At 40.7% G+C, this 23595-nt stretch overlaps 1 protein-coding gene across 3 annotated transcripts in view; it reads right to left on the reverse strand.

The window, feature by feature from the left end:
• TRIM33 (tripartite motif containing 33) overlaps positions 1-23595 on the reverse strand; it is a 155742-nt gene that overhangs the window by 30554 nt on the left and 101593 nt on the right. For all 3 annotated transcript variants that reach the window (XM_033919373.1, XM_033919372.1, XM_033919371.1), the window contains exons 12-15: positions 19819-19951; positions 12188-12251; positions 7192-7345; positions 1326-1675 (exon numbers count right to left, since the gene is read on the reverse strand). In XM_033919373.1, the coding sequence (XP_033775264.1) occupies positions 1326-1675; positions 7192-7345; positions 12188-12251; positions 19819-19951 (701 nt within the window). The remainder of the gene's footprint in view (positions 1-1325; positions 1676-7191; positions 7346-12187; positions 12252-19818; positions 19952-23595) is intronic.

Raw genomic sequence — 23595 nt, forward strand, 5'->3', positions numbered from 1 at the left:
TAGTGTTTCTGGTTTTGTCTCCTGCTTATTGAGAACCATCAGGTATTCCTCCATAACACAGAGAGAGAAGCTTCATGGGCTTTATATTTGAAGTGGTGATCTTTTTCATGAGTGTGATCATTCTCAGGTTATTCCACAATGATAAATGTAGAAGACAACACAACTACTTAAATATTTTTATGAATGCTTCCTTAAGAATTAGCTGAGGGAATCTCAAGAAATCTCTCATCTTGGATCACTTTCTTGCTTATAGTAACCACTTTTTGCTTCAATTGCAAATTAGAGACAAATCAGTCGGTCAGCTAGGGGATGTATATACTGCATATCGTTATTTTATATTGTGCAGTACATCAAACTGAAGAATGAATGTTTTAAGTAAAAACATCATGCAACTTTTAGATTTTTTTTTTTCATCAAAGATACACAGCCAAAAAACAGTCCTTAACATACCAAAAATGACAGAAGAGCTTAGTTACACATGCTTTTAGTTACATTTCATATTTTACACCACAAATAAGACATCTAAGCAGTTTACAACAATAAAATGGGGAAGAAATGTATATGGGGGAGCAGACAGAAGAGGAAACCTAAGTTACAATGTCATCCTTAGTGCTTCTGCAAAGATGTGCAGACCTCAGTGGGATGCCATTTGTAGACTAAGAATTCACGTTTCAGAACCACTCTCTCTATGGTTCTGCATGTGCATATGCTAAAAGATTTTCTGTGCCAAAACTAAACCAGATCAGTAATAAAAACCCATCCCACTTCTCAGTACAAAAATGTCCTTTCTAATGTTACCAAAATACTGCTGTGACACGCAAGGCAGTATTAACGTGGATATCAAACACAATAGTAAATGATTTGTCTGTGAAGCATATTGCATTACTATCCAGATTAACATAACAGGGGAGAGTGTGGCACAGTGGTTAAAGCTACAGCCTCAGCACCCTGAAGTTGTGGGTTCAAACCCACGCTGCTCCTTGTGACCCTGGGCAAGTCACTTAATCCCCCCCAATGCCCCAGGTACGTTAGATAGATTGTGAGCCCACTGGGACAGACAGGGAAAAATGCTTCAGTGCCTGGATAAATTCATGTAAACCGTTCTGAGCTCCCCTGGGAGAACGGTATAGAAAACTGAATAAATTAAAAAAAATACTACCTGTTACTGCCCCTAGGATAGATCCTTAAGTACTTGTTAGTGCTGACCTGCAGTACTGTATTGCTGAGATTATGTCAACTGTGGGTGAACTGTTTAAAACTTTTGCGATCTATTTTACCTAAATTTAACCTGACAAGTTTCCACACCACATTTGATTTTATAGTACCTTGGAAAGCTGAGAAGGGTGGGTACATGACAGGTGAGATGAAAGACTTTTGGGCACTTTTCACAACACAGAAGATCCCCTCCATTTTGGCACACGGCACACCAGTCTTCATTAGGGTCATCCTCTTTATTATTGCCTTCTCCTCCAACGCGAGGTGACCGATGCATGGAGGTTCGTACGGGAGATTTGCCATTTACAAGATTGCCATGGTCAGACTGTTTGCAACTTCCACTTGCATCTATTGGTTCCTTTTTCACATGATTTTCAAGATTTGCTAAGGTTTCCAGCTCCCTTTCCAAGTGTAAATTTGTGGTAAGAGGTGGTGTTAAGCTGCTCTCAGGACTGCTCAGCTAAAATAAACAGCACAAACCAAATCATTATATCAAAAGTTTGTTTTGTCCCATTCTCTTCATAACATATCCAAACCAGCATCAACTACATAAATAGAGCACTGAAGTTCAAGCCAGAAGGTTTTGTAGTCTACTTCAAGTAAGACTTCAGTCTCTGGGATGCATTACACAGACTTGAGTGAAAAAATTTTCTGAACATATGAACCCCAAGAAGCGACACTTACTTTTGTGGCCTAAGTCCCTATGCAGCTCAAAAGTCCTGCCTTCATGGAAAATAAATCTAGAGCAGGGGTGTCAAAGTCCCTCCTCGAGGGCCACAATCCAGTTGGGTTTTCAGGATTTCCCCAATGAATATGCATGAGATCTATTAGCATACAATGAAAGCAGTGCATGAAAATAGATCTCATGCATATTCATTGGGGAAATCCTAAAAACCTGACTGGACTGTGGCCCTCGACGAGGGACTGACACCCCTGATCTAGAGGAAGAAAACAGTCTCAAAGAGAATGAGAAAATTTTGTTCATGTGATGCCATTTGTGATGAACCAGATAATTTGCAACACAATCATATCTCAAATGGTCAGGGGAGAGTTGCCTAAAGAATATCAGGAATTCTCAAAGTTTGTGTTGACAAAGTACATATTACTTTCTATTACACTTGACTAGGCTATTATATCAAATTTTAATAAAACTTGTGTGGGAGCACATCTTTCTAAGACTTTGAATCAGTTATACTGGGCAAATTGGTTCAGAGTAGAGAATGACACGGGGAAAAAATTCTGTCCCTGTCACTGCCCCATCACCGGACTCTTCATCCCCCTGTCTCCGCCGTCCCCTTCACTGTCCGTCCCCGCAGCATCCACCCTTCCCTCTCACCACCTCACCGCCCTTCAGCAGCCCGAGAATCTCCCTTCCTCCCCTTACTTTCGCGGCGTAAAGAAACTTAAGGGAGGGAAGGCGCGCGGTCACTGATCGCACATGGCCCCTTCCTTCCCTCCCTCCCTACCTCCGGTCAAATCTATTTCCCCCTCCCTCCCCCTTACCTTCACGGCGCTTTAGAAAAGAAGCTGATGCCGGCGAAGCCTGCCTGTGCCGCCCTGCAGTCGCGTGTGTATGGGCGGAAGCTTCTCCTCTGACAATTGTCATTTTATAAACACAAATAAAACAGAGCAAGGTTCAACAAAACCCATCTCCCCTCCCTTTCACAAATATCCCCTTCACTATTGTGAAAACTGAACAAACCAAATTACTACAGAATGCTACATAGAAAAATCAAGCTAACAGAATACTTTAGTCACACATGGCAAGAATAATGTAAGGGGAGTGCAACTAGGGCAACTGCCCCCTGGTCAGAGAGAGAGCCCTAAACCAGCTGGAAGCTAAAGAAGCACAGCCTGGACTTTGCGGTCCCCAGTTATGTCTAATACCAGTTCTAGCAGGATACATATTTCAAATCTGAAATATTCTAATCACAAATCATAAAATAAATATTTTTTTTTTCTTTTTGTTGTCTGGTAATTTTATTCTTCAAATCACATTGGTCTCAGGCTTTGGTTTTAGGTTCCTTCTGTCTTCATTGTGGCATGGCTGGCTCCTGAAGGTAAAATAGGCACAAGAGGAGCTGGGGAGAAGATGTGAGTCTGACACGGGCGTAATTTTTTTTACCACGGAGTAAGACTTTTCACTGCTCCCACGGGGCGGTGAAAGGTCTTGTCCCCATTCCTGCAGTAAACCAGTTGCAAATGTCTCCATTCCTGCGGATTTACCGTGGTAAACGGTCCATGTGTCATTCTCTAGTTCAGAGTCCTGGAAGGATGGATGTGCCCTATCACCATCTTTTGTTTTCAAAAACCAGGTGTGTGTTTGTGCAATCCCACCAGCAGACAAAAATTAAGAATTACTGAGCTGTGATGTCATCACAAAATCATGGCCAATCAGTGTTTGTCATAACAAAGCAGAAGAGCAAAAGCAATTAAAAGAAAAAAAAATTCCCTTTGAACTAATGAACCACTCAACAGAAAACCACTAACGAAAGATAAAGCCCTACAGAAGATCCAGCAAGAATAACTAGCTAGCCAAACCAAAATATTTGTGCTTCAGGAGATAAACTAAGAAACTTAGACGGGTTCTGGATTGGTCTCATGAAAAGGTAATTAGTAAGTACTAATTTGCTCTCTTATTATCCCAACAGACCACACCAGTCCAGATACTTGGAATATACTGAAGAAAAACTGTACCATGTCCAGTTGCAAACCCAAGATCTTTCCCTTCACTAGACCTCTAAATTTGGATAGAACAGCTAGCTTCTCCTCAAGTACCGAAAGGTTCCTCCTCCTCCCTAACAACTAGCTTTAAATTTTGTATGTTATTTAGCTACCTGCAATTTCTAAGAAATTATGCAAAAGTACACAAATTACTGAAATATGTTTAAGTGTTCTGATCATAGTTTTTATGTGTTTACATTGCATATTAATGTCTTTTGTGCCTCAATCATCAATTTATCTTACTTATTTAACCATATTGACACTAAGTTTCATTTTCTCATTCACAAGTTTACAACAGTGTCGTCATAGTGATAATCTAATATTGAAAATGTTTAAAATAAAAAATACTGCAAGTTTGGACTCATTTACATCATTTGTAGCTGAACTTCCAACTCTCAGGGATCTCATTAGATATGGGTTGAGAGACATCAGTGAAGAAGACAGATGAAATTACAGCATTGATGAGCTGGTCAATTACCTAACAATTGGATTACTTGCACAGTGGTACAAAGCAAATCCAAAATTCAGTGATCATCTTATGAACAGCCATGTCAGAAACTAAAGCAAGCTTGAAATCCATGTAGGACTAGCCAGCAAAGTTTCTGTGGGTAGAACAAAACTAGAAGAGGAAGATATATGGAGAAGCTTGGCACACTGATGCCTTTCGATTCACAGAGACAGCGATACATACTTCCAACTACAAGATCGGATATCTAGAGCTTTCACTGAGAAGATTTTGAAACCTTGGTCATCATCATTCAGACTCCTGAGGCAGGTCCCTTTGGGCCGAAACACAATCATGTCGAGTCATATTAAACAATAAAGGAAACTGAATACAGACTAGTCACCTTTGTTGTTTGTTCTCTGGCTATAAGGAGAGCCAATTTTTTTTTTTTTTGCCAAATCTGATCAAATCTTATTTAAAAAAACAAACAAAAAACCTAGCCACCAAATAGGTCATACCCAAATCTTTAGATGTGGAACCTGGATCATCCCCCAGACAACCGTATAGCTTTTTCTAACTGTTCTAACTACTTAACATGTGCCCAAGCTATTTAGCCTCCACAGACAGCTACCTGCAAGTCACAGGCTCTTGCTTCAAGAAAGACTCCATCCTGTGGACCTGACAACCTTTCAACACACCAGTCCCCTCAACTAGGATAGCAGTCTATAATATCCCAAATTACTGTATCTAGTTTAGACTGTGTTTGGACACTATGGGCTCCTTTTACAAAAGTGCGTTAGGACCTTAACGCGCAGAATAGCTCGCACTAAAATGCCGCTCTCTAGCCGCTACTGCCTCCTCGAGCAGGCAGTAGTTTTTCAGGTAGCACGCGCTATAGTGCGCTAATCAGGTGCGTGCACTAAAAACGCTAGCGCACCTTTGTAAATGGAGCCCTATGTTTATTACAAAGAACATGATTACTCGCTGTTACTGAGCACAGGCCGTACCGACTACAATAAAACAATTAAAAAAAAGAACTCCAGTTAAAATACAGAAAAGAACACAGATCACGCATACCGAAAGAAATGGGAAAGCCAACAGTCAGTCTATACCTGACTGTTGAGAATGCAGACCCATCAAGAACTCGGGACAATTTAGAGTTATGCCAAACACCAATTCAAAGAAGTGAGCTTTTAAAGGGGTTTAAATTTAAGGAAGGGTAGTTTGGATTTGAGGTAAGATGATAAATGGTTCCAGGAGGGTAAAGCCTAGCCATACACCGCTTAACATGAAAGCTGGCATGTGGAACCACGCCTTCCAAATAAATCTCACTTGAAGGATGGTGAATGCCTTGAAAGGCTGAAAAAAAAAATAAAATAGGGTTCTGGAAATCAGAACTAAAACTGTGCTTATCCACCAAAATCTCTGCTCCTACAAAAAGACCAGCAGAGGTTGCATGGGAAGCCTATATAACCTGCTGAAGACTGAAATACTGGCTGGCCGGGGGACTACACAAGAATGACAGCTCAGCACAAACCAAAGTGCCTGGAGTGGTCTGTTGGGACAAGGAATATGTACTCGATATCAACTCAATTTATTAAATTCTTAAGCAGTTCTCAACTGACCATCTAAGAAAAGTCATGGTTTGCAAGAGAGCCATAAGTCATCACTAGGTCCACACTGACTTGGTCATTATCAATGGCACCACATGAACAAACTGGCTCCTATACCTTTTGAGTCTTTGGAGCACTGTTATGCAATGTCACTTTAAACATGCAACTTCCCTAAATTTCTTTAATTTCAACTACAGCTCTCCCTCCATATTCGCGGGGGTTAGGTGCAGAGCCAGCCCGCGAATAGGGAAAAATCACAAATAAGTTTTTGGGCTGGCTCTGACCCATTCCTGCCTCCCATCCCTGGACCTTACCTGGTGATCTAGCGGTGACACAGGGCAGGAGCGATCTTCCTATGCTCCTGCCCCATGCAGAGCCGTCATCAAAATGGGTGCCATGAGTCCCTGTTGTAGTCTCGAAACTACAATGGGAACTCACTGCAGCCATTTTGATGACGGCTCTGCACGGGGCACGAGCATAGGAAGATCGCTCCTGCCCCGCGTCACCGCTAGACCACCAGGTAAGGTCTGGGAAGGTTTGGGCAGCCTGCAAATAGAAGAAGAAGAAAAAAATTCACGAGTAATCGAATTCGCAAATAGGGAAACTGCGAATAGTGAGGGAGAGCTGTATACCAATTTGTGTTTTCAGAGTGAATGGAAGGTACACTTTTCTTTACAGCTCAAAAGCAGCATCCCCATGGATCTAAAGCATGGCTAAGGGAGTCCAGCACTGCTCCACAGATAGCAAATTGTCAAAGATCTGAGCTGGCTCAGAGTTAGTGCCAGGACATTCCAATTCAATTCCAACACTAGCTTTTGATCCCAGTCACTGACCAAAGACATCTCAAAGCTACATACCAGATGCATGCATGTCAGCTTATGGACAGCTATACCCTTGACTTCTGCTTAGAAGATTAGTCTAGTCAATACAATGATAAACAATTAAAACCCATTTTCAGCTGCCTGTGATGGCTCATTACACCATAGTCCCAAAGAGGCCAGTTCAGATGGAAAGAAAAAGAACAGGTAAGAATTAGGTAAAAGACAACAGGGCTTCCCAACCAAATATGTGCTAGCAACCCCACAATCAATAATCTATCTACAATAAATTTGCATGAAATGAGTCTGCATACATTAGATTTTCAGGATATTTCAGCAAAAACCCAAAGCTCCTAATGCAATGATAAAGTTTTACCATGCAAGCACTTCGTCTGCCATCTTCACTTTTTTCCTGTTTCACAGCTCCAGAGAAACTACATAAATCTTCAGTCCCGGGCTCCTGCTTAACCCTCACTTGGTCAGACTTGAAGCTCACATTCCTCTCAGTGGCTCTGCCACTGGAACCACAGCTGGAGATATAAAAGAGTTAAAATGCAATTAAAATCAGAATTTACTACACCAGAAACGTACAACAGTATATTTCAGTTTACAGGCTAATTTTCTGAATTCAGACTAAAGTTAAAATCTAATGAAACTTTTGAGTCTCTTATTATTTGACAGGAACATAGACATTTAAGGCCTGATTCTGTAAATGGCACCTAAATTGGCAGCCGCCTACAAAACTGGTGCCAGCCACAGAAACATAGAAAATGACAGCAGAAAAGGGCCATCGGCCCAACAAGTCTTCCCACTTGAAGAACCCTCCCCCCTAATCACTTCCTCAAAGTGAATCCACGTTTATCCCATTTTTTCTTAATATCAAGCACATTGCTGGCCTCAACTACCTGAAGCGGAAGATCATTCCAACGATCAACTACCCTTTCGGTAAATAAATACTTCCTAGTGTCACCATGATATCTCCCACCCTTGATTTTTAACGGATGCCCTCTTGTTGCCTTAGGTCCTGTAAGGAAAAAGATATCTTCTTCCATCGCAATAAAGCCAGTAACATATTTGAACGTCTCTACCATGTCTTCCCTCTCTCTGCGTTCCTTGAGAAAGTATAGCTGCAACTTACCTAGATGGTCTTCATATGGGAGGATCCTTGAGTCCTGAGACCATCCTGGTGGCCATTCGCTGAACCAACTCCACTCTCAGCACATCCTTTTGATAATGTGGCCTCCAAAATTGAACACAATACTCCAGATGAGGTCTCACCATGGACCTGTACAGTGGCATTATAACTTCAGGCTTTCGACTGACAAACCTTCGGATGCTAGACAAATGCTGGGTTGCATCCGAAGAAGTTTTGTCAGCTGAAAGCCTGAAGTTATAATGCCACTGTACAGATCCATGGTGAAACCTCATCTCGAATATTATGTTCAATTTTGGAGGCCACATTATCAAAAGGATGTGCTGAGAATGGAGTCGGTTCAGCGAATGGCCACTAGGATGGTCTCAGGCCACGTGTCAATCAGGCTTAGGCACCATTTACAGAATTGTGGCTATCTGCGCCTATCACAAAACTTAGGTGCTGGTATTGTAGGCCAGGATTTTACTGTCCTACATTGCAGACGCCTAAGATCTTTTGAGAATCGCGCCTAAGATCACCTCCGCCCCCACCATGCCTACTTTGACCTTAAGCACCATTAGGCGCCTCGCTGTAGACGCGAATACAACGCCCATTTTTTTTTTTTTTAATTGTTTTTTTAACAGCAAGTCAATTACTGTGCCGATTAACACAAAGTAAAACTAAGATAGCATAACATAATTCTTGATTTATATACCGCACAAATGCCTTTCGGTTCAAGGCGGTGTACAAAAGAATATAAGGAGAAATTAATAACACTGAAATTGGTTAAAACAGCCTAGTCCATGTTCTCAGAACTGAGGTGGTTTTATTGACAATGCAGCTACAAAGCCACAGAAGGGCAACACTGTAAGGGAGGTACCACCTGAAGCCTATCCATCTGTGGTACTGTTCTCCCAGGAAGACATGGTAGGACTGGGAAAGAGCTCCACTGCCTTCAGTCTCTCAGCAATCTTCCAGGCTGAAATGCTGGCAATAGGGCGTCTCCAACCGCCCAACTTACAGCGCTGTTTACAGAATCAGGCCTTATTGTTTTGGGGTATTTAAAATGTATTTTGACAAAGAGCACAGTCATTATTTTGGCATGGCAAACAAGTGCAAAGAGCAATTCAGTCTGCAAATCTCTGATTAATCACATCATATCATACATGATGCAAAAGACCTCTTAAAAATATTTTATTTTCAACCAAAAATACAAGAGCCTAAGAAATGTACAAGATTGTCTGGAAGGATTGGATTAAAGCAGGAATACGAACTTTAAATGATGTTATATCTGATGGTAAGCTGCTGGAAGTTTCACAATTTCAACATAAATTTGGTCTTGATAAAAAACAAAGTTATAAATGGTTGCAGTTGAAGCAGGCTATTCAGGCAGGGTTCCCTGAATGGAAATCTCTTAATAATCAATTTAGTTTAGAATTCTTATGCTTTCAGGCAGACTTTCTGGGTCACCAGGCCACACAGTGGTACAAAGTACTATCTGGCTATTTGAATAAGAAACTAAAGTCTGGACTTAGAGATATTTGGAGCATTGAGATTAAGCATCAAATTAATGCATCTCAATGGCCACGTATTTAGTCTTGGAGGATGAGATGTACAATGTCTGCGTTTATGAGGCAAACATGGTTTTTCCTGTTGCATAGAACACTCTGGACCCCTGTTCATTTACAAAAATTGGATTGCTCTAAGTCAAATAGATGTTGGCATTGCCATCTTGAGGCTGGAACCCTAGATCACTTATTATTTTATTGTCCTTTTATTAATGCTTTTTGGAAATCGATCTGGGATCAAATAAATTGTATGTTGGAGAATCCTGTAGCTTTGTCATATGACACAATTTTATTTGGTATGTCTATGAGGGCCAAGTGTCAAATATCCTCTAATAATAAGCTTTTAATGATATTAACAGGAGTTGCCATTCAACAAATAACTTATAACTGGAAAGATTATAAAGGATTAAACTATTGTTTTTGGTGGAATTTGGTGTGTCACGTGTATGAAATGGAAAGAACACTAGCTGTTATAAAAGGATATTTTAATAAATTTAATTAATAAATTATTATAATAAATAGTTAGTTTTGTTTTTCCCCAATTATGATTATGTATAGTGGGTGGGTGGGAGGGTGGGCTTTTAATTTCAAGGATAAAAATGATTGATATAATTAATGTAGTATGTGATGATCAATTACAAATATGTTTCGGAGGGGTGGGTGGAGAGTAATTTTTAGATGTTCAAGTGAAATTGTATATTAATGAAGGAAATTGTTGTACACTTGTAAAATTTAAAATGAATAAAGAAAAAAAAAAAAAAAAAAAAGAAATGTACAAGGAAGATTACATAAACTAACAAGTCACCTCTCCACTAATCCCTTCCTCTATAATATAAGAACGAGACAAGTCAAACCAACATAATCCTTGTAAATTATTTAGGAATGAACCACTTAGAGGAGCACTTTTAGAAAATTTTTACCTGGGTAAAACTGGTGGCTGAAAAATGCACCCCATCCCCATGGACTATACCTGTACTGTTTCACATTGCAATCGTAGTCAAGTAAAAGCAAGGCTAGGAGAGGCAAAGCTTATAGATTTTGAAATCCTAGAGGCTATTTACAACAGTGGTTAAGCTCCATATTTCACTGCAGGGAATTTCAGGTTTAAAAATATTCTTTCAAAAATTTCCCCTCAAAGATGAAGACGAGTAAATTTTGGATAGATCAGGGACTCTCTTACATATTTTGTACAGCACTGCATACACCTAGTAAGACCAAGAAATAGGGCTGTACATAGACTAAATATTTTAATTGCTTGATTAATCGCATAAAGCGTCCCTCACATTTCATCCTGTATAGTGCAATATATACATCGCAGATATAAATTTTCAAAACTGACACATTTCAATTCAATTGTCCCATAGAAAGGCAGTATATCAAATCCCATTACCCCTCTTATTAAACTAAAAATAAAATAATCTTTACCTTTGCTGTCTGGCGAATTTATCTTTCTAAACATCTTGTTTCGCTTCCCTATGCTCTATTCACTCTTTCACCTCTTCCTGACTTACAAGCTTTCATGATCAACTTTTCTTCCTCCTTTTCAAAATCTGTCTAGTTTCCATCTCTTCTCTTCCCTGCCATTCGTTGTTACCATCTCCCTGAATGGGAACCCTCTTCAATTCTCTGTTGCTTCCCCTCTCTCCCCACCACTCCATGCTCACCATTTCTCTCCTTCCCTCCTCAGTCACCATATCCTTTGTTTTTTCCATTCCTATTTCCAGATTCTTTCTCTCAAACATCACCCTACCTCCCACGTCTGTCTGCACTTCTCCCAGCAAATCTTCCTGTGCTCCTATCCTCCCCCCTTTGTGGTGAGATCTCCCCCCCCATCTCTTTCTCCCTCTCCCCCACCCCATCTCTCTCTCTCCCTCCCTCTCCTCCATGGTCAAGTTGAGTTTCTCTCCTCCCCCACCACCACCACGGTCAGCTCTCTCTCCTCCTTCCATAGCCACCAGCAGTGCTAGCGATTAAAGCAGCTGATGTAAGTTCCTGCTCTGGTGAAGCAGTGACTGAAAAGAGACTGAAGATGCCTAGCCTGCAGCTATGAAAGGGGAGAGAGAAGGGAGAAGAAAAGAGAGAAAGAAAGAAAACCACATCAGGTGGTGGGCAGAGGTGGCCGCAGCTGGAGGCAAGTGGCGACTGTGGAATGGCAGCTCTCCAGGGAGGGCAGTGGTGCTCTGGTGGTAAGTAGGGGGGGACAATACCAGCAAAGTTAGCTCTTTGGGGGCACAGAATGGTATAATTTAGAATGGGGGTTATGGAGGAGGGAGCAGGGGGAGGAGAGACAATTGCGTCAAAAATTTTAAATGCGTTAAATGTACAGTTCTACTAAGATTTAAGTTGCAGTAGCAGAAGCAGTAGTAATATGACTTCTATTTGGAAAATGTAAATTAAGCTCAAAGGAATAATAACCCTGTAGTTAGAGCAGCAGGCTGAGAGCTGGGGAAGCCAGGGTCCAATCCCCTTGCTACTCTCTGTGACCCCTGACAAGCCACTTAATCCTCCATTGCCTCGGGTACAAACAGATTGAAAAGCCCTTTGTGAACAGGGAAATACCCAATGCATCTGAATGTGAACTTGCCTTCAGCTACTAATTAAATTCAATAAAATGAACACAAATGTGTTACTGTTATTCAAATGCATCATCTTGCCTTGTCTAAAACACTCACCTGCCTCTGCTGCCTGTGCTGGATGTACTTGGTGGTCTCACTGGTGTGTGGGAGTTGGACAAACCTGAAATATATGCATCAGTCAACATTTAAAAAGGTATTCTGTGGGTGCAAATTAAAAAAACCAACAACACACACTACATGTCAGATTTATTTTCCATTTTTGAAAATAAATCAAACTTACAAGCATAGCTTGAAAAAGGTTCTGTAGTAAAAAGAAACCAGCACATTCAAGCTGAAAAAGGCTTGGGGCAAGCAAAAATGCACAATTTATAATCTATTTCTACACCCAGCTCTAACTATTGTGCTAGATAGGCATCTAGGATTACTTAACATTAAATCCAAATAAGCTAAAAGGGTTAAAATATAAACAAACATCCAGAATTATACATACAGTATTTATAACCCGTCATATCCTCAAAAGGGTTCATGGCACTTTACACTAAAAATAACTGAACATACCCAGGAAGAACTATCTCCGTCATTAAACATGGAGAATCATTCCCAAGTAGAAGGAACAAATGAAAATTAACCCCCCCCCCCAAAAAAAAAAATTAAATTAAAAATCTAAGAATTAGATCAATAAATGAGGAAAAACAAGTACAATAGTAAATACTAGTGGTGCCCGATTCAAGGAAAAAATTTTGATTTGATTCAGTCTATTGAATTGATTTTTCTATTCAATTTGCTTTTCCTACCCAGTTAGGTGAGTTTTTATTTTTTGGGGGGAAGGTTTCAAACATCCTGGCAGGTTTATTTTGTAGCCTCTTCTCCCACCCTATGCCTGCACTGTGATGTAAACAAGATAAACAAAAAAGACTTTTCCTCTCTCTGTTAGGTCCTAGCTCATGCTTGCTGTCTAACACCACCAGCTCTGGCAGGATACAGATTTCAAATCTGACATATTGTAATCACAAAATAAAAATTATTTTTTTTTCTACCTTTTTGTTGTCTGGTCATTTTATTATTCAAATCATTTTGGTTCCAGGCTCTGGTTTCGGTTTGTCTTCTGTTAACTCGCTCACCAGGGTCTCCTGTCCCTTTGATTTTTCTTCTTTTCTCTGTGCTCACCATCCATCTTTGTACCTTTCCTTCCACTGCCATATCCAACATCTTTCTCACTATCTTTCTCTCTCTCCCTGCCTTGTGCCCTGGGTCACACCTCTCTATTCCCCTTCATGCAGTATCTCTCCTTTCCTCCCCTCCAATATCATGTGCAACATTTCTTTCTCTCTTCCCATGCACCATCTCTCCCTGCCCTCCACACTGTGTCCAACATTTCTCCCTCTCTTCTCCATGCACATCTCCCTCGCACCCTTTTCTACCTCTGTTTCATCCCTCCCTTCCTATCCTCCACCCCAATTCTACCTCTTTCTCCCCCCCATGTGCAGCATCTTTCCTCCTCTTCTACTTATTCCCCTATGTAGCAGCTTTCTACCCTCACACCCCCCTGTGCAGTTTTCCATTCCTCCCTCCCATCCCCCTGTGCAGCAGCACCCCACCAACCCTCCCACCCTGAGTCTTGACATACTTCTGAGGTCTCCTAATTCAGCAGCAGCACTCTGAATATGCTGCTTCGTGGCCTGCCTCGCTCTGCTAGGGCTTCCCTCTACTGCATCACTGATGACATCATTAGAGACACGGTAGAGGGAAGGCCCTGGAGAGGCAGGTCACAGAACAGCCCAGAGTGCCACCACTGCTTTAGGAGACTTCGGACGTATGTCAGGTCTCACCGGGGTGGAGATCGCTCAGTCAGTGAGTCCGATTTTCTTGGACAACGAATTGATTTGACTCGATTCACCAAAATGAATCAGTGAATCGATTCGAATTGGCAAATTGGGCAGCACTAGTAAATACAAAGCATTGCAGCAGGAACCCTTCATTGCTCAAAATCGGACACATGAATGGTTAGGGAGAGGAACTGAAACTTAAGAATGAGCTACTGAATTATGGGCCAAGACAGCAGATTATGGACAAGATACTTCACAACCAGCATAGGAATAAAAAACCCCAAGTACAATAGACATCTGTAGATTCTGTACGAAAGAGCTGGAAATAGTTACTCATCTTATACCTGTTATTTCAAAAAGGCAGAACATTTCTATATAGAAAGGCACAATAGAGTGGGGCATGTCTCATCCACTGAGATTTGTATAAGCATTACGACATGACTGTACTAAAAAACACTGGGATCACAAACCTAAGAGAATTCAGGAGAATGAAGAGATGACAACTGCCTGGGGCACTCCAATTCAGAATGATAAGCTAGATGCAAGGAATGTAGGGTAAAAAAAACACACCAGAATAGAATTAATCATAGAGGTGTCAGTCCCAAGCGATTACTCTAAATCGTTTGGAAAGATAGATGCTCAAGAACCAAGAAATGCAGCGAGACCAAGAAAATGTGGCAGAAATATTTCCCACTGTTTTGAGAACCCTAGACGATTTAGAGAATGACACGATGGTCGATACCCGCGGGTACCCCGTCAAAACGGGGAGCGAGAAAATAGTAGTCGCCACAGGGACAAGGCGGTGAATGGTCTTGTCTCCACGGTGAAGGGAACAAGACGTGTGGTCACGGATTGTGCGGTCCAGGATCCCCCTCCTGCCCGATCGTCGCGTCCCGCCATTTCTCTCCCTCCCTCACCTTATGTGCCAAATTGTTCTTCTCCCAGTGGCACGCTTTCAGCAAGTCGCGCGCGGGCACGGCTGCTTCAGTTGAATCCTCCTCTGACGCAACTGGAAACAGGAAGTTGCGTCAGAGGAGAAGATTCAACTGAAGCAGCCACTCACGTGTGACTTGTTGAAAGCGTGCCGCTGGAGAAGAACAATTCGACACATAAGGTAAGGGAAGGAGGGAGGCAGATGGTGGGATGAGACGGGAGGGGGCTGCTGGACCAAGCGATCCTTTGTAAGGAAAAAGAAATTTGAGTTTCAAGCCTTCTGGGGGGCATAAGGAAGAAGAGATTAGTCTCGGTGTACAAGCTTTCATTTATCTCTTAGCCACTCTATCTTTTCCCATCATTCTCTCTCAAGATCTCTTTTTCCTGCCTCTTCCTTACAAAGGTTTTTACCATTTCAGACCTCTTTTACAGAAATCAATACTGATTTTTAATTGCAGAAGAATTCATGAAGTCTAAATACTATAAGGGGACGGGGGGGAAGGTGTTTTTAAATTTTATTTCTCCAGGCATAAATCCATTTTTATTGTAGAACTACCTGCATGGCCCTTTTTTCATGAGGTAGATCTTTGGTATTTCTGCAGCAAGATTTAGAAAATTCTGTAGCAATTCAATAGCACATCTGCATACATTTTTTACATATTTTATGAGGGGTGGGAGGGAGTCTAGTAAGGTGCCTCTCCCATCTGAGGGATAGTAATAGGTTTTTCCAATGGGGGAGCGCCTATTTGGAATATTTCCTTGTTTGGAAAGTAGGGATCAGATGGTTTGTGGGGATGAGGCGGGGACGGGGATGAGCTCACGGGGACGGGACGTAGACGGTGACAAATTTTTTTTCCCCGTGTCATTCTCTAACTTGATTGAAAGGAATTTTCAAGCACACTAAGAGGTTGCCTATACACATTACATATCATGAACGTCATAAGGAAGCTCTTTTTCGCACAATGCGAGTGCTGGGAGTAAACTGAGAGATTCCTTGTTTGTTACTTTCATGGTATATGCAAATATAATACAAAATCCAATATAAAAGGTAACAAAAACTAATGCTACAGTTATATTTAAATTGTTACCAAGCCAGACAGTGGATGGAACCTAAAGAATTATCTAGAAGTCACAAACATGTAGAGAAAAAAGCCTCAAGCTTAAGTGCAGAAACTTCTAGCTATCTTATCACTGGAATATAAAAATTCCACAAAGAACTTGCTCCATATCTCAAAAAAGTCCAAACCACTGACTGTGCACAGGAGAGTTAGAAAAATACTCATCTTTACCTGGAAAATCAAACACTCCGTTCATAGCCCCCCACTGCTCACAAAATCTTCAAGTCTTCAAACACTCCAAAAGTTTCATGCTCCAGCAGAAGAGTACATATAAGGTCTGTCTGCTGGTATTTCCATAGGTAGTTTTGATGCAGTGGGTCTCTCTGGTTTGGTGTGGGGTAGATGATCTTGTGTGCATTCAATCTTTATTTTAAAACATTTTGCTAGTTCTGGGGCTGTTGAAATAGAGAAGCTGTTGACATCTGTGATCTTCTATGCTGACCTGTTTAGAGTAGTACTCTTGTCTTCATTTGCATTAGTAGTGGTTGATATTCTATGATTTCCTGGTGCCATTTACCCTCCCCCCCTTTTTTTTTTTTTTTTACAAAAACGTAGCATGTTTTTTTTAACGCTGGACATGGCGGTAACAACTCTGATGCTTATAGAATTCCTATGAGTGTAGGAGCTGTTAACGCCGAGGCTGGTGCTACGCTTTTATAAAAGGGGGATTTAGTCTTGTTTTCCGGGGAGGGGTGTTTTCGCCAGTAGCGCTTGGCTTGTCAACAAGCTTTCTTTAGGGACATAGTGCCATCGAACCACTTCTCTGATGATCTTTGGATTCTTTTGCTGCATTGAAGTGGGGCTAGTTTGTTTAGGATTTGTTCATTAATCGTTTTCCAGTGGTCCAGGAAGTTTTGGTCAGGGATGGGGAGGGATAGTAATGTGTTGTGAGTACTAGATACCCTGTAGATTCCTTCCACTGCCTGGATGGTAACAATTTAAATACAGATATGCAAATATAACCTATTTGGAAATAATGCCCCCCAAAAAGAATCCAAATGGAAAATTTTGAAGCAGGGTGCCAAGGAAAAGAAAAGGCAAAAAAAATAAAAAGGCACAGTACAACATAACAATGTCCCCTACTCCACAGCCAGCATCAATTAGACGGAAGCCATGTCAGAAGTTCTAACTTTTAACCATCCAATAGAATTTTTTATTTTTCTGGCTCAAAAAATATGCACTTAGAAGCAGACAAAAATCATACAATTACAAAGGAAGCACAAATTGCAATTATCTTTAGTGCTGGAGAAGGATTTTGTGTGTGCCGTGGAATGCCAGAAGAACTGACAAATTGATTTTGGAAGAGATCAGACAGACTATGTCACTGGAAGCACACATGATGAATTTAAGACTGTCTTATTTTAGTCACAACATGAGAAGAGAGAGAGAGAAACACAGAAACATGATGGCAGATAAAGGCCAAATGGCCTATCTAGTCTGCCCATCTGAAGTAGCCATTATCTATGTTTCATTGCTTTTTAGGCTATAGTTCCAATGAATGTTAATGGATCTTTCTTTGTTATCTAATTATGTAAAGCAAATCAAGCTCCTATTTTTAGGAGATGATTTGGTATATAAGACTAAGAATAAGATTTTTCTCTCTAAGAGATCCCATGTGCTTATCCCATGCTTTCTTGAATTCAGACAGTCTCTGTCTCCACCACCTCTTCTGGGAAATTTTCCACACATTTACCACCATGTTTGGGAAGATCAAAGGAACTAAGCAGAGAGCAATTTGCAACTATGTGGCTTGGACACAACCACCACCATGGGAATGATACTGGAGGACCTAGTTGGACTAGAACTGTTTGTCTGTCTTGTCTGTTTAGATTGTAAGCTCTTTCGGGAAGGAACTGTCTCCTTCATGACCAAGTCTGGTAGTGCTCGAGAAATAATTAATAGTAGCATCAGCAGAACTAGGCCAACTTTTTGGATCTTAACTCATCAAGTTGCTAGGACTCAAACCCAAGTCGATGGAACCTAAGCCCCCCTCCCCATACAAAGGGCAACACATCTTGCCGTGGTCCTGTATACTCCTACACAGATCAGGAAATAGCCACACTGAGTCCAAGAAATAACTCTTATCTTTGCCTGAAAGATACATGTTCACTATCTCGAGGAAAGATGGAGGTGACCAGGAAGGTGCATCAATTTGACTCCCCCACTGCAGAATGCTTCAAAAGGCCCATAAGGTCCAAACTATGTAAATAACTTGGCTCCATTAGATATGATCCCCTGAGCTTCACACTGCTTAGACAGAATAAAGTATACCTTAGAGAATGACATAAGTGTTTAAAGCTTGTGTGGTTAAGGCAAAGCTTGCAGGAATGGGACAGGGACAGAACTCGCGAGGATGGGACGGGAAATTTGTCCCCATGTCATTTTCTACCTTAAAGGAGGAATCGCAGAGTCCAGGATCTTAAGTACTTGCAACATATATGCATTAAATATTTTTCAAGATGATACAGGGGATTTAGGAAAATTAAGCACCATTAAATTCAAATAACTTGTAGTATTCTCCATGATTTGACACTTTACAATGTACCAAAAATTTCTTAAGCTAGCCCAGCTTGGGTCTCTTACAAATTAATAGAAGTTGGTCCTAGTCTCCCAGTATCTTCTAAACACTTCATCTCCCAAGTTTGCATCATGGTATTTTATTGTATACCCAAAAACAAATAAATTAAAATGGAAATCCAATTATATAAATGAGTTATTTATATACGAGTTATTCCAATTTAGGTTCCAAGCCACAAAACATGACCAAGATCTGCCAACGATCTGCCTATAACCCACTTTCTGGTAGGTGTCTACCATAAACATTATTTTGTCAATTATAAGCTCATTATTGCTCATTAACAGTGCCAATTATGCTAATTTAAAAATTAAGTTAGGCATGGTGATCTAGGTGCCTAACTTCAGGTGCCGTTTAATGAATGTGGGCCAACATGCACAATATATGAGTGCTGGAATCCAAACACTGCCTTTCCATTCCAGGCACATTTTCTGAAACCACTACATTTCCTTTCTGGGACATTGGAAGATCAGTGACTAATCAAATGGTTCAAAGATAAAATATCAACCACTACGCCAATATCTGTGCAAGCCTCAGTATGGCAAAAAATTAAGGAAACACATTTAGAAAACAAATGTAAACCTAACTAGGGGGTTTCTAGAAGACAAAAAAGAAGGATCAGAGGCAGTTTGTCTTTTTTTCTAATTCTATCGATCATGCTAATTACTTGTAACCACGGGGAAAAACATGTCTGATAGGCTCTATGGAAGTGAAACTGAGGTGACATTGAACTCTGCACTTTCTAAAGACTGCTCTGATGGCAGGCTCAAGCAGATGAAATAATCCATGCTTGAGGTTTGCAATCCTGCATGTTCTTGGAGCAGGCTTAATTTGTAAACAAAAAAGTTGAATTGTAGATGTGGAGAAGGAAGCTGATGGTGGACCAAGAAGAGAAGAGGGGTTGATTAGAGAGTAGAGTGCCTATTTTCAGTCCTAGGCTCACCCCTCCTTCCTTGCAGGCTGCATGGAAAGGAGGGGCTAGAGCAGCTGCTTTGGAGTTTGAAAAGTGGTAGAATTCAGTTCCAGGCTGTTCCCCCAGAAATTAAGCCGTGCCTTGGAGAAACCCCAAAACCAGAAAGGAGGAAAACTCAGATGAATGCACATTGAAATGTAAAAATCTGAATAAAAAGCAACCTGGCTCTATCTAGAAACAGAGAATCAGATGTTTAAAAACGTGATGTTTTTATATTGATAGGAGTATTTTTGTTCTCTGTAATAACTTATATTTTTGCAAAGGATAGCCAAAACCTATAGACAAGTAAAGCGATACATTACCTGTTGACCCTGGAGACATGGAGGAGGGTCCAGGAGATGGATTCATTGTGCTTGAAGGCTGAGGAAGTGGAGGGCCAATGGAAATATATCTACTTAACAAATTATCTAGGCTGCTTGACCCAGCATCTTCCAACTGGAAAATCAAAAGGCACAGAGGTTATGCATTAACATTAAAGTCATTGTACACTTTCAAAAGCAAGTTTGTTTGATCCTGGAGCATTCTATTTCAACTCATTTTATATCTTTCACTAAATAGCTCTACTTCGCATTGTCCTTAGTGGTACAAATATCAGTTTAACAATTAAAATATTTAAAAGGGGGAAGATAATCCAGCAGCTATGAACTCATCCTATGCCATAAACACAGAAGTCCAAATTTCATAGCGTACAAACAAATCAAAGCTTTTCTACAATATTTGACCACCAATAAAAAATAAACAAATTGCTGGTCAGGCTAAACTATAATTTTAACATTGATGGTTATCTAATGGCAAGAAGGTGAACCTCAGTTCTCAGACATCATCTCAAGAACCATAGTTCACAATGATTCCACTTTCATCATGGGAGACCTCAACCTTCAACTCTCAAACCACGAAATTCCTCGACCTCTTAAATGGGATAGACCTCAAACTGTTGTTTCAACAACCCACACATGGGCCATCGATAAGATCTATTACTATCCCTCCCCATCCCTGACTAAGACTTCTTGGACCACTGGAAAACAATTAATGAACAAATCCTAAACAAACTAATCCCACTTAAATGAAGCAAAAGAATCCAAAGATCATCAGAGAAGTGGTTCAACTCAGCACTATGTCCCTAAAGAGAGCTTCTTGACAAGCCAAGCGCTACTGGCGTAAACACCCCTCCCCAGAAAACAAGACTAACCCCCCCTCCCCTCCCCGTTAACAAAAGCACCAGCCTCGGCAGTAACAGCTCCTACGCTCATAGGAATTCTATAAGCATCAGAGCTGTTACTGCCATGTCCAGTGCTAAAAACCGTGCTACGTTTTTGTAAAAAAAAAAAGGGAGGGAGGGTAAAGGGCACCAGGAAATCATAGAATATAAATCACTACTGATGCAAATGAGACAGAGTACTACTCTAAACAGATCAGCATAGAAGATCAAGAAACTGTTCTCAATATTAGATAACCTAAGAAAGACGAACAAGATCACAAATGTCAACAACCCCTCTATTTCAACAGCTCCAGAACTAGCAAAATATTGAATCCGCACAAGATCAGCTATACCACACCAATCCAGTGAGACCCACTGAATCAAAACTACCTATGGAAATACCAGCAGACAGATCTTAGAATGATTTTGAAGAGATTAAATTCAAGAGACACAAAACTCCTAAAATACTCCAAAGCATATTGCAGCCTCAACACCTACCTACCTACCTAACGGATCAAAGCAGTCACCCCAACCATCATAGGAAAAATAATCCAGTGGCTCTAACAGCACCTAAAAACTGGCCTTTTCCTCAAATCAGGGGGGTTTATCTTAACGCCCATTCATAAGAACCCAAAACTCAGTCCCTCTGATGTGACCAACTGTTGCTAGTTTTATTTATTTTTCTATTTTGTGTTATTAGTACTCAGAAGAGACTGCTCTTCCCAGCAGCAGGTACTCATTTTTCACACCGTGACAAACACTCCTTCTCAATCATTGCACTAATACATTTTAAAGCAGTTCATTCAGAAAATATTAAACTTTTAATTCCTTCTGTTTGTACTTATCTTCGGTTTTACTGTTCCAAAATGAAGCAATTCCCTTATCTTCTATGATGATTTTCAGGGTGAAACAATTTCTCCAATACATTCCTGACTCAGCACCCCATCAAGTGATTTCCCAACTGGGATCTCAGTTTCAGCAATCTGGCTTCCTCAGAGGATAACTTTAGACAATGTTGTGCTTGTGTCCAATGCTCCACTAAGGAAGTCTCCTGTTTCATAAGTCGAATAATAAAGAGATGCTCTTCCAATCTCACTTTCAAACTTCGTTTTGTACATTAAATTACATGGGCATTTAATGCAGTAGATCACTTGTGAGGACAGTTCATTCTCCTTGATAAATAAAATTTTCAGACAGCCCCCAGGATCTGAACCTGCTACGACTCCCAGAGATGGTGAAACGGTAGTCGCAGCTCTAATAACTTACGGCAAAGACCTATTACGCAAAGGTCACACAGCACAATCATAATCTAATTTGACCTAAGCTGCATTTGACCTAGTAGACTTCAAATGTCTGAGATCTTCAGTGATTTAGATTTAGCGGCCCAGTGCTCTCCTAGTTCCAAGGCTTCCTAACCACTTGGCACTATGCTGTACGTTAAGGAACGTGAACTTTCTGAGAGCCGGCAGCTTCCCGGCAGAGTCCCCCAAAGATCCCCACTTTCACCATCAGTGTTCAACCTTCTAATGCAATCCTTGGGAGCCAACCTAGATCTCGCATGAATAAAACATTTCACCTATGCAAACAGCATAATGATCATGCTACATGTAACAGTTGCATTAGCAAACGCCCTCATCACTATCCACATCATAGAAAACTTAACCTCAATCCACCAACTCAAATAAGAACAAAACCAAATTTATTTGGCTAGGACCCTCAACTGATCCACACTACACTCCAAGGATTACAGTAGATAAGAGGCTTTCCATTACAACTACAATCCCGAATTGATAACCACCTATCCATGAAGAGCCACGTACAACCAATAAAATAATCTTTTCTTGTGATGAAAAAGCTAAGATCTATCAAAAATACTTCAAAACAAAGGCTTTCCAAAATTTATTGTAATTCCTAATCCTATCTCGACTAGACTACTGTAATGTTAACACTAGTTCTTTGCTCTAAAACACTGCTATCGTGTCTACAGCTAGTTCAAAATGCAGCAGTAAGACTCATACAGACTATGGAACTCAGAAGACCTACAGCCCTACTATATGAAACTATTTTACAAATATTTGTATTTTTTACTGTATTATTGTATTTCACTGTCCAGCTCTTTTTAGTGTAAACCGCCTAGAACTTTTGGTTATGGTGGTATAAAAGAATAAAGTTATTATTATTACATTGGCTGCCCATAACCACAAGAATTAAGTTTAAATTAGGCATCACTGCCTTTAAGATCCTGAGAGGGAATGTCCCTGACTACCTAACAGATTTGGCCATTTTACTCCACAGTGCCTCCAGCAGATATGCCACCAGAAATCTCTTCCACTTAAAATTCTCAGCATGTAACAATATAAAGTCTGCTCATATAAAGCATACCATTTGGTTTATCAAATTCAATTTCATAATAAACTTAAATTCCAAAGACCCATACATTTGTGATATGTGAAAAGTGTTCAGTGTCTTTGTCTCCTGCAACAGAGCCGCTTAGAGAACAATACTGGGACCATCACACCACTTTTCTGTCCCCAATAGAACTTATTTCTTTAATTACTCTAAACCTTATGCGACACAAACATGCACAGCAATGTAACAATGTGATTAATCACTCGCACGCCGCATTGCAGCGGTCGAGTTTAATTATTTTTGGTGTTACGGAGAATGCAGTTACAGCGAAGGTTGCCCGCTTCCAAGCCACATGAATACGCCTCCTGAGGAAGCCTTCAAGTCTGAGTTAGGGGAGCAACTGTAATATGGAAAATAATTAAGGTTATGAAGGTTATGGAGCACCCAGAGCACTTTGATCATTTGTGATCCTGCTGAGCCGCAAACATCTAATACTCTTCAAAATGAGATAAGTGTTACATTGTTGCATTGC

The sequence above is a fragment of the Geotrypetes seraphini genome, chromosome 13 (assembly GCF_902459505.1).
Source record: "Geotrypetes seraphini chromosome 13, aGeoSer1.1, whole genome shotgun sequence".
NCBI classification, from domain to species: Eukaryota; Metazoa; Chordata; class Amphibia; order Gymnophiona; family Dermophiidae; genus Geotrypetes; species Geotrypetes seraphini.